The following is a 14,057-nucleotide window of genomic DNA, read 5'->3' as shown; positions in this document are numbered from 1 at the left end:
TTTACATGCAGCGTTTACAGTGATAATCATCATGAGACTATTATAGGAGATGAGTGAGGAAGCGACGATGGATTGAATCTCTAACTATGAACTAAATAACTGTGACAGATTGTGATTCAGTGGTATGGACGTTTTTCTAGATTAAATCAACAGAAATTTGACCTCCAATTATTTTAAATTTCTATGACTGAAAAAATAATAATTGCTGTTGGTATTAAAATGTAGTTTTAACAAGAGCCCGACTGTTTAAATAAGCCAATGTTAGCTTATCACAAATATCTCATTATTCATATTATATGTCGGACAATAGTGAGAAATTGTCATAGAAACAGTAGATCGATATCTTTCAAACTGCGTCTCCATTACAGAGTCTGTCAATTACACAGCAGTTTATCTTTCAACTGTAAAATATCCTCATTATTTATCTTGTTTCCATTTCTCTAAATGTAAGTGAATATTTCTACTGTCAGATTTTGATATAATATACAACTAAGGTTTTATTTTACTTAAATGTTAAAGTTAAACAGACATTTTTGCATCTTTATCTTCTTTAATGTGAAATAGAATAAACAAGCAGGGTTAGTTAAAAAGGGTGACCCCGTCTGTTTTGACTGTTCCTTCCTTCCTCCCCTCCTTCCTTCTTTCATTCCTCCCCCCTACCTTCCTTTCCTTCCCTCCTTCCTTCCCTCCTTCCTTCTTCCTCCCTTCCATCCTTCCTTCCTTCTTTCCTTCCTACTTCCTCCCTTCTATCCATCCTTCTTCCTTCCTCCCTGCCTTCCTTCTTCCTCCTTTCCTTCATTCCTCCTTTCCGTCCTTCCTTTCCTTCCCTCCTTCCTTCCCTTCTTCCTCCTTTCCTTCCTTCCTCCTTTCCGTCCTTCCTTCTTTCCTCCCTTCCATCAGTCTGAAGATGACTGATGGAAAAGACACATTTTAAATATATCTTTGGGGCCATTTTTACCTTTTATTTTTGCCCAGCGACCCTTTAAATCAGGGGTGTAAAACTCAAACAGCACAATTTGATCTCAAATGAACTAGACCAGTAAAACCATTTTATAATAACCTACAATAATGTAAAATATATATAATATGTAATATAACTTTACTATAATAAAAACCATCCTTCTACATAACAGATGAACAGATGACACGTCTCTTTTTTCAGATCATTTTGCACAGATTGATGTTTAATATATGATGATTTAAATATGACCACATTATATATTCATTGAAAACTTGGAACTCGTATTCTGCAATTGTTCATAATTTGTAAAAGGCTGCAAGTTTGACACCTCTGCTCAAGAAGATAAGCGTTAAAATAAAAAGGATGGATGGAATAAGTAAAGGTAAAGGCTATTTGCACCCCAGTACAGTACCGAGTGTTGGAGGGGAGCGTCTGGAGATGGCGGAAGACTCCCGTATCCCATCTGGACAGCTCGATAAATATACGTCGCTGTTCTCTTCTATATATTATATAATAATTTCTGTCCGGTGAGATCTATCACTTCCAGGCGGGGAGTTCCGGTCCTCTGAAATGATGCCAACGCGGAAGTAATTTAAAACTGCATTCTATCAAAAGGCCACCAGGGGGCGACCGTTTTGGTGTCAAAAGGACTTCCGTCTCTATACAAGTCAATGGAGAATTCACCAACTTCTCACTTGATTTCTAACCTCAGTAAACGTTTTCAAAATGTGTTTATGGTCTCAATCGCTAGTTTAAAGCCTTCTTCAATGCAGTATGATGTTCATTTGGGACATTTTGGCCTCCCTGATTTTATATGTGACGATAAAGCAGGGTATGCATTAGGGCGTGGCTACGTGGTGATTGACAGGTTGATTGGTTCAGAGGTTCAGGAGGGCGCCTTATGCTCCTCCTGATGCCCATATAAGTAGAATCCCTGTTTTTATTTTTCCCGGCATGCACCTGAAATTTTCAAGATGGCGCTGCTCAGATCCGATACTATTGGCCTCCGAGCAGCAGTCCACAAACCGATGGGTAATGTCACGGATGTTACGTCCATTTTATATACAGTCTATGGCTACAACCCGTCTGTGGTGGTGAAGTCGTGGTGAATTTGAGTTAGCAGCTTAGCAGTTCAGCAGCCAAGATGCCACCTAAACGCTCTAAAGTGTGTCTACACTACACGCCTGTTACACCGGATAAAAGACAGAGACCTAAATGTGTTAATGGGAATCTGATGAAGTACTCAGTTGGTATCAGGATCATTTTAAGGCGACTTGGATTGGTGCTGGTATCATCATTTTTTAAATGATACCCAGCTTTGGTCATTATAGACAAACAGTCGGACATATACAACAACAACAGGGTTGGATTATACCATCACCTTTACAAATGATACTAACAAACCTTTATGGTACGTGCCGTATGTTTGATAGAGATTGGATCAAAGATATTGACTAGGAAGTAAAAATGTGTTTCTACTCACATTTTATAAGATATTAGCCGAAACATAAAGTGTGCCATGTTTTTTAAGCACTTGTCCACGGGGCATCTGTGGACCAAGAATTAAATCTGTTAGATGTATACTATTTGAGATACTGATGATTTAACACACACACTACCAAGAAATCATACATTGCCTGCAGAAAATCACATTAATTACCCACAAAAGTGTCTCAACACCAAACAATACAGCAGAAAACTAAACTAGAGATGCTGTTTGAAGAGTTTGGTTCTTAAATTGTGTAAAAGAAATGATGTGTACTTAATAGATAGGAGCAAATACTGAAAGCAAAGGCAAAAAACTCTTTTAACCTTTGTGTCGTCCTCCCGGGTCACATTGACCCCATCTCTGTTGACTGTTCCTCCTTTCCTTCCTTCCTCCCTCCCTCCCTCCTTACTCCTTTCCTTCCTTCCTCCTTACTCCTTTCCTTCCTTCCTCCTTCCTTCTTCCTTCTTCCTTTCTTTCCCCCCTCCTTCCTTACTCCTTTCTTTCTTTCCTTCCTTCCATCCTTCTTCCTTCTTCCTTTCTTTCCCCCCTCCTTCCTTACTCCTTTCTTTCTTTCCTCCTTTCCTTCCTTCCTCCTTACTCCTTTCCTTCCTTCCTTCCTTCTTCATTTTTCCTTTCTTTCCCCCCTCCTTCCTTACTCCTTTCCTTCCTTCCTCCTTTCCTTCCTTCCTTCCTTCTTCCTTTCTTTCCCTCCCTCCCTCCTTACTCCTTGCCTTCCTTCCTTCCTTCTTCCTTTCTTTCCCCCCTCCTTCCTTACTCCTTTCCTTCCTTCCTCCTTTCCTTCCTTCCTTCTTCCTTTCTTTCCCTCCCTCCCTCCATACTCATTTCCTTCCTTCCTCCTTGCCTTCCTTCCTTCCTTCCTTCTTCGTTCTTCCTTTCTTTCCCCCCTCCTTCCTTACTCCTTTCCTTCCTTCCTCCTTTCCTTCCTTCCTTCCTTCTTCCTTTCTTTCCCCCCTCCTTCCTTCCTCCTTTCCTTCCTTCCTTCCTTCTTCCTTCTTCCTTTCTTTCCCCCCTCCTTCCTTCCTTCCTTCCTTGTTTCTGTTTGTTGTTTGTTTCTCAACGGAAAAACTACTTTCTGGTTTGTTACCAGTTGTTGTCGTCTTGTCTCTTTATATTAAACTTTCTGTTATCGTGACGATGTCTACTGTTACTACACACACACACACACACACACACACACACACACACACACACACACACACACACACACACACACACACACACACAGTAAGAAAGAGTCCAGAGTCGTGTTTGTGCTTGAGAATAGTACATCAGTTGTTGGACGCGGGTAAAGGCCAACACTTTGTGCTTGGTTACAGTCTTTCACACAGTCGATATTTACACAGAATTATACAATGTACAGTACAACGTTACGGCCATGTTACAAAGCAGTTTACATTCATGTTTGATAAAGGTCGAGCAGCATCTGTGTCCTCCGGTCAAACCTTGTCACAAATATGTTAGAATAGCATCAGTGATTTTCTTATTAAATAATAGAAAACAAGCTAAAAAAAACCAACAACAACACACAAAGGGAGCGTCTCATTGTAGAGGTTCGTAAAGATGACAGAGTTTGACGGCATCTTGTTTGGTCTCTGTCGTCTAAGCTGGATCAGGGATGCTAGCCTATAGGCACACGTTACCGATGTACATAAGGCCGGATACACAAGATGTGCAGATGCCTTTTTTTTTTTTTTAAGTTGGGGGAAAAGTTGCTTTAATGACCCAAACAGACAGTAGGTGAAATACAGATAGGCAGCATGGTCACACCAGGCGGGGAGTTTTGGTCCTCTGAAATGATGCCATTGGGAAGTAACTTAAAACTGCATTCTATCAAAAGGCCACCAGGGGGCGACCGTTTTGGTGTCAAAAGGACTTCCGTCTCTATACAAGTCAATGGAGAATTCACCAACTTCTCACTTGATTTCTAACCTCAGTAAACGTTTTCAAAATGTGTTTATGGTCTCAATCGCTAGTTTAAAGCCTTCTTCAATGCAGTATGATGTTCATTTGGGACATTTTGGCCTCCCTGATTTTATATGTGACGATAAAGCAGGGTCTGCATTAGGGCGTGGCTACGTGGTGATTGACAGGTTGATTGGTTCACAGGTTCAGGAGGGCGCCTCATGCTCCTCCTGATGCCCATATAAGTAGAATCCGTGTTTTTATTTTTCCCAGCATGCACCTGACATTTTCAAGATGGCGCTGCTCAGATCCGATACTATTGGCTTCTGAGCAGCAGTCCACAAACCAATGGGTGACGTCACGAATGCTCCGTCCATTTCTTATATACAGTCTATGGGTCACACAAGCTAACTGGCTATGTTCCCTTAGCACAGGTATGACCACTCCATATTTTTTAAGCTTTTTGTTTTTTAATCTATGAAAATGCTTGATAGACAGGTGAAATTCTTTATTTTATTATTAAACTGAAGGAACATAGACACGCTCCCTTTGTTTAGCTGCTTAAAATACTGAAGCACCTCTCCTGACTTTCATTTTAGGAAATACGGACAATTACAAAGGATGTTGATGTGAAAGCTGTTTGCTATTTAAGTGAAGTCTAGTATGGCATAAAAACAGATTGAAGCTTGTTGATTGGCTATTTTTCACCAAAATGCACCTTGGGAGTTGTAGTTTACTTCATTCCTGATTGTTTTTATGTCCATAAACTTCTACCTTTGACTTTTTATCAAAGAACCAAGAGTCTTTAATTGCTCCGATGTTTTCCTTCAAGAAACTTGGACGCTCCAAATAACTCCTGACCAGAGCTGACATATCCGTGCACTGCATTGTGGGTATAGCTTGGGGGGATTCAGAGCAAAACATCACAAGATGACGCCAAACCGCCATTTGACCTTCTGCCATTTTAAAAATATAATGCCGTTTCAAAACACAAATGTAGAGACATCCAACTGAAACTGAAAACTCAAATATTCTGTCATTAAACTAAAGCACACTGTGGTTCAACGTTTTTTTACAAAAAGACACAAAAAAAAAGTCATGTTTGAGGTGGACACAGTCAGGTGTGTTTGAAATGACAACTGATGACAACATTTCACCTTATTTGGGGAAAAGAAACCCTTCATTGGAAGCTGTTTTAAAGGAACAGTGTGTAGGATTTAGTGACATCTAGTGGTGAGATTACAGATTGCAGCCTCTCCACTTTCAAGCATGTTGGGGATCTTCCAGGCGGGGAGTATCGGTCCTCTGAAATGAGGCCAACGCGGAAGTAACTTAAAACTGCATTCTATCAAAAGGCCACCAGGGGGCGACCGTTTTGGTGTCAAAAGGACTTCCGTCTCTATACAAGTCAATGGAGAATTCACCAACTTCTCACTTGATTTCTAACCTCAGTAAACGTTTTCAAAATGTGTTTATGGTCTCAATCGCTAGTTTAAAGCCTTCTTCAATGCAGTATGATGTTCATTTGGGACATTTTGGCCTCCCTGATTTTATATGTGACGATAAAGCAGGGTATGCATTAGGGCGTGGCTACGTCGTGATTGACAGGTTGATTGGTTCACAGGTTCAGGAGGGCGCCTCATGCTCCTCCTGATGCCCATATAAGTAGAATCCATGTTTTTAGTTTTCCCAGCATGCACCGGAAATTTTCAAGATGGCGCTTCTCAGATCCGAAACTATTCGCTTCCAAGCAGCAGTCCACAAACTAATGGGTGACGTCACGGATTTTACGTCCATTTTATATACAGTCTATGGGATCTTAAAGAGGCTGAAAACTTGTACGAAAAGTTCCTTCCTAGAGTCAGTGTTTGGTTTGTATGTTCTGGGCTACTGTAGAAACATGACATGCTCCGTAAAAAGTAGATATAAAGGCTCATTCTAACGTAACGAAAACACACATTATACACTAATTAAAACATACTTACGCATATTATATTTGATTGGTGCCATGTCTGTTTCACTAGATGCCATTAAATTCTACACACTGGTCCTTTTAAAATGTGTTTTTTACAACAATGCTTAGCAGCGGCAGGTTTTATCTGTATATATATATATATTTATTTATTTTTTTGTAGTTACCTTCGGTTCGTTCTTAGAGGAAGACACCTTTTCTATATTTTGAGGCATGCATTCATAGGAAAAAGAGAGCGGAGGGAGGAAGGCAGACGAGAAGCTGGAAGGTAAACAGCGGGTTAGATTTGTTGGGAGGGAACAGAGGGGATTGTGGGATTGCGGGTCGGGCGAGGCGAGACGGTGAAACAGCTCAGACAGAGAGAGAGAGAGAGAGAGAGAGAGAAAGAGAGAGAGGATCTACAGATTGAGGGATTTAAAGAGGAAAAGACAAGAGGGACACGGAGGCTAAGTCCCCTGAAAAACACAGAAATGGGTTTTATCTACCGATGTGTGTTTCACCACATTTAAAGCTCCTGATTTACTGCTTTACTTAACAGTTTAAATTAAGACTTGTCGCAATATTTAATGTGTATTGTGTGTGTCATTATTCAGCCCACTGTGTTTACAGTAAATTAAGGTGTTGACACAGCTGCTGCCAGAGGGAAACTGAAGGTTGTAATTACAATTAGGCAATTAGAGTTTAAACACATAATGAAAGAACCGTAGATAATAACATTCTGAACAATTCATTAAGTTTGGAAAGTGGAAATTAAGACGTAACTGCAGGATCTTTTTGTGAATACGTGTGAGGGAAACACAATGGGCCTCATGCAGGAAGCACTCAGGAACAGATGGGCTCTTAAGTGGAACATGGAGTGATTTTAAGAAAATGTGTGGCATTCATCAATTTTCAATCAACTCTCTGAGGTAAGAAAGAGTTCAGAGGAGTCTGTCTGACTTTCCTCACAAGGACAAAATACTACTCTGACATAAAAAACACTCATCTGAAAGAATTTTCATCTTTATGAATAAATGGAGCAGAACAGGTCTCTTTATATGCACATTTCAGTGGCGAAAACTCACTAACATTCACCTCCGTTTTCTGCTTTTTATTCATTCTGTGGCCACTGAAAATCCTGTTTTAGTAGAAATCTGACAGAATAACCAGATGTAACCAGATGTAGATTAAACTGTATCTGGTAATTTGGAGCTGGAGTTATATCTGTAACCAATAACTGAAAAAACAGGCGAGAGCCACGAGAATTACATTTAAATAAGTTTGATATTTGGGTCAATCTGGAGGTAAAGATATCTAGGAATAGAAATTAAATACAGTAACAACATAATGAAATGATAACCTGAGTCTGTGGAGGAACGGAGAGATGCAACCGACATGTAACTGGTCAGCTACTATCCTTCACTTCACCCTCCTGTTGTCCTCAAGTCAAGGAAGGAAGGAAAGGAGGGAGGAAGGAAGGGAGGAAGAAGGAAGGAGGGGAGGGAGAAAGAAGGAAGGAAAGGAGGAAGGAAGAAGGGAGGAAAGGAGGGAGGGAGGGAGGGAGGGAGAAAGGAAAAGAGGAAGGGAGGAAGGAAGGAAAGAAGGACAGAGGAAAGACAGAGAGAAGGAGGAAAGGAGGAAAAAAGGAAGGAAGGAAGGAAGGACGTAAGGAAGGAAGGAAGGAAGGAAAGAAGGAGCGAGGGAGGAAGGAAGGACAGAAGGAAGGAAGAAAGGGGGATGGAGGAAGGAAGGGAGGAAAGAAGGAACAGTCAAAACAGACGGGGTCAATTTGACCCGGGAGGACGACACGAAGGTTAATTAGGTGGTTAAATTAGTTTTGAGTGGGTTGTGATCACTTTTATGTCATTTGGGTTGTTTTCCATCAACAAACAGTAAGGCTCCTCTCATCCAGGTATATTGAGATTGACAGCAGTCGCTTCATGTGAATTCATATCAATATTGGAGTTATCGTAATCAGAGTTTCTGACTTCTAAATTAGGATTGGCGTCAACATCCAGGTCATTGAATACTGACTGCAAAAAGCTCAGATTTATCCAACTTTTGCCCGAAAACCAAACAAACATGGCCATTCAAGGTAATTAAACCTAGACTTAATTGATAAGGTGTGTTTTTCATATGGAAATTTAAAAATTGGGCAACATTTATGATAATTTGACAGGTTCTAGGCTTTGATTGGCTTCTTTTTCTCAGTCCCTTCTGGCAACACTTGGTGGCTTAGATCAGACATGTTTGTGCAGTAGTTTTTATACATTGTATATATGTTAATAGTTGTAAAGTCGCCCAAACAAAAAAAGGTAGATGATGTTATATATACTGCTTCATATTGGTATTTGGAGAAGTTTCCAATTGAAATAACCATATTTCATGATTTGTCAGCAGTTCCAAGAGATTATATGTTAAAGAAAACAACATTATTTCTTGAAATATAGACTTTTGATTGGCATTTAACAGTTTTGAGAGGTTTGGGGTAAGTTTGGCACACTGCTTACTCATTGCCCTGTAAAAACGCCCTACTTTTACCAATCAGTCTGAAAGTTGGTATACTTGTAGACATATGGCGCTTTTCCAGTACACAGTTCCAGCACATCTCGACTCGGTTTTTTTTGCGTTTCCACTAGGTATAGTATCTGGTACCTGGTACTTTTTTAGTATCTTCTCTGTGTTGGTTCCAAGTGAGCCGAGCCGATACTAAAATGTGACGTCAACAGACTTCCGGCCTCTGATTGGTCAGAGAGTCACTGGAAGAGTCATGAGCCGTCCCACACAAGAATCAAACCCGGCATTTTTAAATACCAACAACAGCGTTACAGAGATTTGTTTCTCTTCTCTTGCTTTGTGTGAGACAGAAAGCCTCATACAGCAGCAAGTACACCATCGCCTCCATGTCCTCCATTGTTTATGTGTTTGTGTCGCATATAAAACGAAGTCACGGCAGTTTCGCAGAGCCGTGCTATGACAACCCCGCCCACGTTGAGTAGGTACTTTTTTGTAATGGAAAAGGTTCCTGGAACCGTACCGAGTCTAGCCGAGTCGTACTGGAACTGTGTAGTAGAAAAGCGCCAATAATGTTTGGGAACCAGAATATGTAAAGAGTAAAGAGATTTATGAGTAATATTTTGGTAGGTTTACTGTTAAAGAAAATTCAAGTATGTTTGTTTTGGGCTAGGGTTAGTGGGTGTATAACCAGATGGAAACAGACACAACCTGCAACTATAGTTTAGGGTTTGTTTGTTGAATGAGAAATTCACAATACGACATTATGTTCATGCATGAGGCCCAATCAGAAGAATAGTTTCCTCCTACAGCAGCTGATGGTGTAGTTGATGTGGTCACTGGTGGGAAATGTACCTACAGTGTCATCATCCTTTGTGATTACGGCTTTAGATTAACAATCTGATTTTGAGTTAAAGTCACAGATCTGAAATTTTAACAGCTGATAACAGAGAGTGGTGTGTTGGAAAAAGAAATAAATCACTTGAGCTTGTTTTTCTTTTGTCAAACATTCATCCGTCTGCTTTTAAGTAAGAATCTGAAGAATTTTGCTGTTTTAAATTGCAGCTGTTTGTTTGAAAGCTCTCTCCTCTCTTGCGGGGAACATGCTGTCTTTTTGCCTCATTATCCCTCATTTCGCTCATTCCCCTCCTCCCGCTGATTCTCTCATTCCTTTTTCTCTTTCCGTCCTTCATCTCTTTACAAAAAAACCCCGAAACAAAGCATCAACGTTTTAATCTGAATCGTTTTTCTATGTGGACTCTGTTTAGTGATCGTGTCTCACAGCTTTATCCTTCATTTGTCCACCTCTGTCTTTTCTGCTTTTTGCAGTCCTACATCCAGCGTCCTCACAAGGATAATCCAGGAAAACCGGCTTTCACACACACAGATGTCTTCATTATGTAACAATGTTGGGAGATTTCACAAAGCTTGCATCATGCATCCTCGCCCTCCTCAGATCAGTCCAAAATCCTGTTGATTTATTAATTTTTTTGGATGGTCTTTTTGACAAAACCTTTTTAGGGCGATGTTCGTTCCCAGCAGCCTCCGATTCTCCTTTCTCTGCTTTGTCTTAAAAAGCTCACAATAAAGAAAAGAAGCGACTTCTGCTGCCGCCGAAAGGTCGTAGGTTCAACGCCCGCAACCTGTAAGCCACTCTGGGTTAAATGTACGAGCTCAATGCTTCACGTGTGGAATGACGATGGAATAAAAGCCCTATTTTGACAAGATTTGCATGAAGTCCAAAGTCTGTGTGGCGTCAGTCTTTAGAGATGTCAAGCAAACTAAATTTCCCGAAGAACAAGCAAAGTTTGCCGTAAAATATCTTGCAAACTTTTTATCAACCAAAAACTGAAGCTGGAACAAACCTCGTCACTTTTTCAGTGTCACAAAGCTGAATTTCATTTGATTATCAATTGTTTTTCTCCAAGGAGACGTTGAGTCATCCACCAGCTTTTCTTCTTCTTCTTCTTTTCTCCTGTCATTCTTCTTCTTCTAATCCCTGCTCGTCTACGCCTCCTCCTCTAATTTGAGCTTCCCAAAAAAACTCTAATTCCGCCCCCATCTCCTTCTTCTCACTCTGTCATTTCTATTTTCTCTCTCATCTTTATCTCCGCTCTGGATTCTCCTTTTCTTCTTCATCGTCACCGTCATTGTCAACGTCACCTTCTTCAGTTCCTCCCTCAGGCGCTCAAACATCGGTGGCGTTCAGGCAGGTCGACACCACATCCTGTGTTTCAAGCACTATCTTCTTCGCCCTCCCCCCGCCGCCTCCTCCTCCTCCTCCCCCGACTGGATGAATGCTGTCCAGCCGGCCGCTCCTCCCCCTCTCGCCTCCTCTGCGACACTTGAAGACGGCGAGGAAGGCGGCGCGGTAGTTGCGGTTCATCCAACCGTAGAGCAGCGGGTTGGCAAAGGTGGAGCACATGGCGACCACGTGGAAGACGGTGTACAGCAGGCGGTAGTCGCGCATGTCCAGCACCGTGCTGTCGATGTCGGTGGCCAACTGGAAGGCGTGGAAGGGCAGCCAGCTGACGGCGAACACCACCACCATGGTCACCAGCATCTTGGTGGTTTTGCGGCGTCGGCGGTGGCGTTCGGAGCCGGCGCTGCTTTTGACGCCGCTCTCCGCCGGGCTGACGTGGGCGCGCAGTTTGGACCAGATGCGGGCGTAGGCGAAGGAGATGATGGACAGCGGCAGGAAGTACTGCAGGATCAACATGGAGATGCTGTAAACGGTGCCGTCAGTGTTCTTACCGGGCCACTTCTCCGTACACACCTGAGACCAGAAACAGTCGATCAGATTCAGTCAGGTTATAGTTTTTAGATATGAAGACATTTAGTTTATGTGACATTAACCCTCCTGTTGTCCTCGAGTCAAAGAAGGAAGGAAAGATGGAAAGAAGAAAGGAAGGAAGGAAGGAAAGAAAGAAAGAAAGAAAGATGGAAGGATGAAAGGAAGGATGGAAGGGAGGAAGAAGGAAGGAAAGGAGGAAGGAAGGATGGAAGGATGGAAGGAAAGAAGGAAAGAAAGAAAGAAAGAAAGATGGAAGGATGAAAGGAAGGATGGAAGGGAGGAAGAAGGAAGGAAAGGAGGAAGGAAGGATGGAAGGAAGGAAGGAAAGAAAGAAAGAAAGAAAGATGGAAGGATGAAAGGAAGGATGGAAGGGAGGAAGAAGGAAGGAAAGGAGGAAGGAAGGATGGAAGGAAGGAAGGAAAGAAAGAAAGAAAGAAAGATGGAAGGATGAAAGGAAGGATGGAAGGGAGGAAGAAGGAAGGAAAGGAGGAAGGAAGGATGGAAGGAAGGAAGGAAGGAAGGAAGGAAAGAAGGAAGGAAAGGAGGGAGGGAGGAAGGAAAGGAAGGAAGGAAGGAAGGAAGGAAGGAAGGAAAGAAGGAAGGAAGAAAGGAAGGTAGGAGGGAGGGAGGAAAAAGGAACGAGGGAGGGAGAAAGGAAAAGAGGAAGGGATGGAGGAAAGAAGGAAGGAAATGGTAGGAGGGAGGGAGGAAAAAAGGAATGAGGGAAGGAGGGAGGGAGGGAGGAAGAAAGAAGGAAAGGAGTTAGGAAGGAAGGAAGGGAAGGAAGAAAGGAGGGAAGGAAGAAAGGAGGGAGGAAGGAAGGGAGGAAAGGAAAGAAGGAAGGAAGGAAGGATTGAAGGAAGGAAGGAAGGAAAGGAATAAGGAGGAATCATCTAATCTGATCCATATCTAACTCTACTCTATTAAACTACATTTGTTCAGAGCTCCAACTGATAGTTATTCATTCAGTTAAATAGGGAAGTCTTCGAATATCTCGTTTTGTCTGATCAACAGTCCGAAATATAAAGAGTTTACTGTCACATAAAGCTTAGAATAGTTTGTCCTAAACCTGAGCACCTGAACCACAGTGTTGGCACATCATAAAACATCATTATTTAGTGGTTTTACATCAAATAGCAGCGTAGTACCTGCTTCCCATCTGATAACGCCCATTCAATCAAGTGATAACATCCAAAACAGGCAATGAGGGAGGAGAAGAAAAAAGGAAAACAGGGTGGACGGGTAGTTAGGAGAGGAATCTCTGAGGTTGAGTCGGGATGAAAGGAGCGAGTGAAGAGAAGGAGGGAGAGATGAAAGAGATGGAGGAGAGGGGCCAGCGGGGGAGCGAGCTGGAAGATCAAAGAGCTGGACGAAGAGGGGAGCGAGGGGACGGATCTGAAGCCTGGTGTTACAGGTGTGTGTGTGTGTGTGTGTGTGTGTGTGTGTGTGTGTGTGTGTCCCTCCTTTCTTCCTCCCTCCTTTCCTTCCTTCTTTCCTTCCTCCATCCCCCTTTCTTCCTTACTTCTGTCCTTCCTTCCTCCCTCCCTCCCTCCTTCCTCCCTCCTTTCCTTCCTTCTTCCTCCCTTCCTTTCCTTCCTCCCTCTCTCCAACGTTCCTTCCTTCCTTCTTTCCTCCGCCCTTCCTTCCTGTCCTTCCCTCCATCCTTCCCTCATTTCTTCCTCCCTCCTTTCCTTCCTTCCTTCCCTCCATTCTTCCCTCCTTTCTTCCTTCCTCCTTTCCTTCCTTCTTTGTTCCTCCCTTTCTTCCTTCCTTCCCTGATGGAGGGAAGGAAGGAAAGGAGGAAGGGGGAGCGAGCTGGAAGATCAAAGAGCTGGACGAAGAGGGGAGCAAGGGGACGGATCTGAAGCCTGGTGTTACAGGTGTGTGTGTGTGTGTGTGTGTGTGTGTGTGTGTGTGTGTGTGTGTATGTGTGTGTGTGTGTGTGTGTGTGTGTGTCACCTGTATAGTGTGTCCAGGCCCCAGTGTGAAGGAGCCGTACTCTCTGAAGATGGCCAGAGGGCTGGCGAGCACAGCGCTCAGCACCCAGGTCAACGCTATCACAGCGAAACACACGTCCTTCCTCATCCTCGTCTCCAGGTGGTAAACGATACACCTGAAAACACACAAACATACACATCAGGGGTTATCCTTAGTGTTGTCCTCGAGTCAAGGAAGGAAGGAAGAATGGAAGGGAGGAAGGAAGGAAGGAAGGAAGGAAGGAAGGAAGGAAGGAAGGAAAGAAGGAAGAATACACAAACATAGACATCATTGGTTAACCTTCCTGTCGTCCTCCCGGGTCAAATTGACCTCGTCTGTTTTGACTGTTCCTTCTTTCCTCCCTCCCTCCTTCTCTCTTTCTTTCCTTCCTCTCTTTTTCCTCCCTTCCTTCCTTTCCTTCCTCCCTCCCTCAAACCTTCCTTCCTTC

General features: G+C 42.7%; 1 protein-coding gene across 1 annotated transcript in view; it reads right to left on the bottom strand.

The window, feature by feature from the left end:
* Nucleotides 1-11,026: 11,026 nt before the first annotated feature.
* The window catches only part of LOC133976952 (neuropeptide Y receptor type 2-like), a gene marked incomplete at its 5' end in the record, with an annotated part of 4,834 nt that continues 1,803 nt past the window's right edge, over nt 11,027-14,057 (bottom strand). Inside the window, 2 exons of the mRNA XM_062415088.1 lie at nt 11,027-11,614; nt 13,592-13,745. Of these exons, the coding sequence (XP_062271072.1) occupies nt 11,027-11,614; nt 13,592-13,745 (742 nt within the window). The remainder of the gene's footprint in view (nt 11,615-13,591; nt 13,746-14,057) is intronic.

The sequence above is a fragment of the Scomber scombrus genome, unplaced genomic scaffold (genome assembly GCF_963691925.1).
Source record: "Scomber scombrus unplaced genomic scaffold, fScoSco1.1 SCAFFOLD_408, whole genome shotgun sequence".
Taxonomy (NCBI): domain Eukaryota; kingdom Metazoa; phylum Chordata; class Actinopteri; order Scombriformes; family Scombridae; genus Scomber; species Scomber scombrus.
This window is presented reverse-complemented; position numbering and strand designations above follow the sequence as displayed.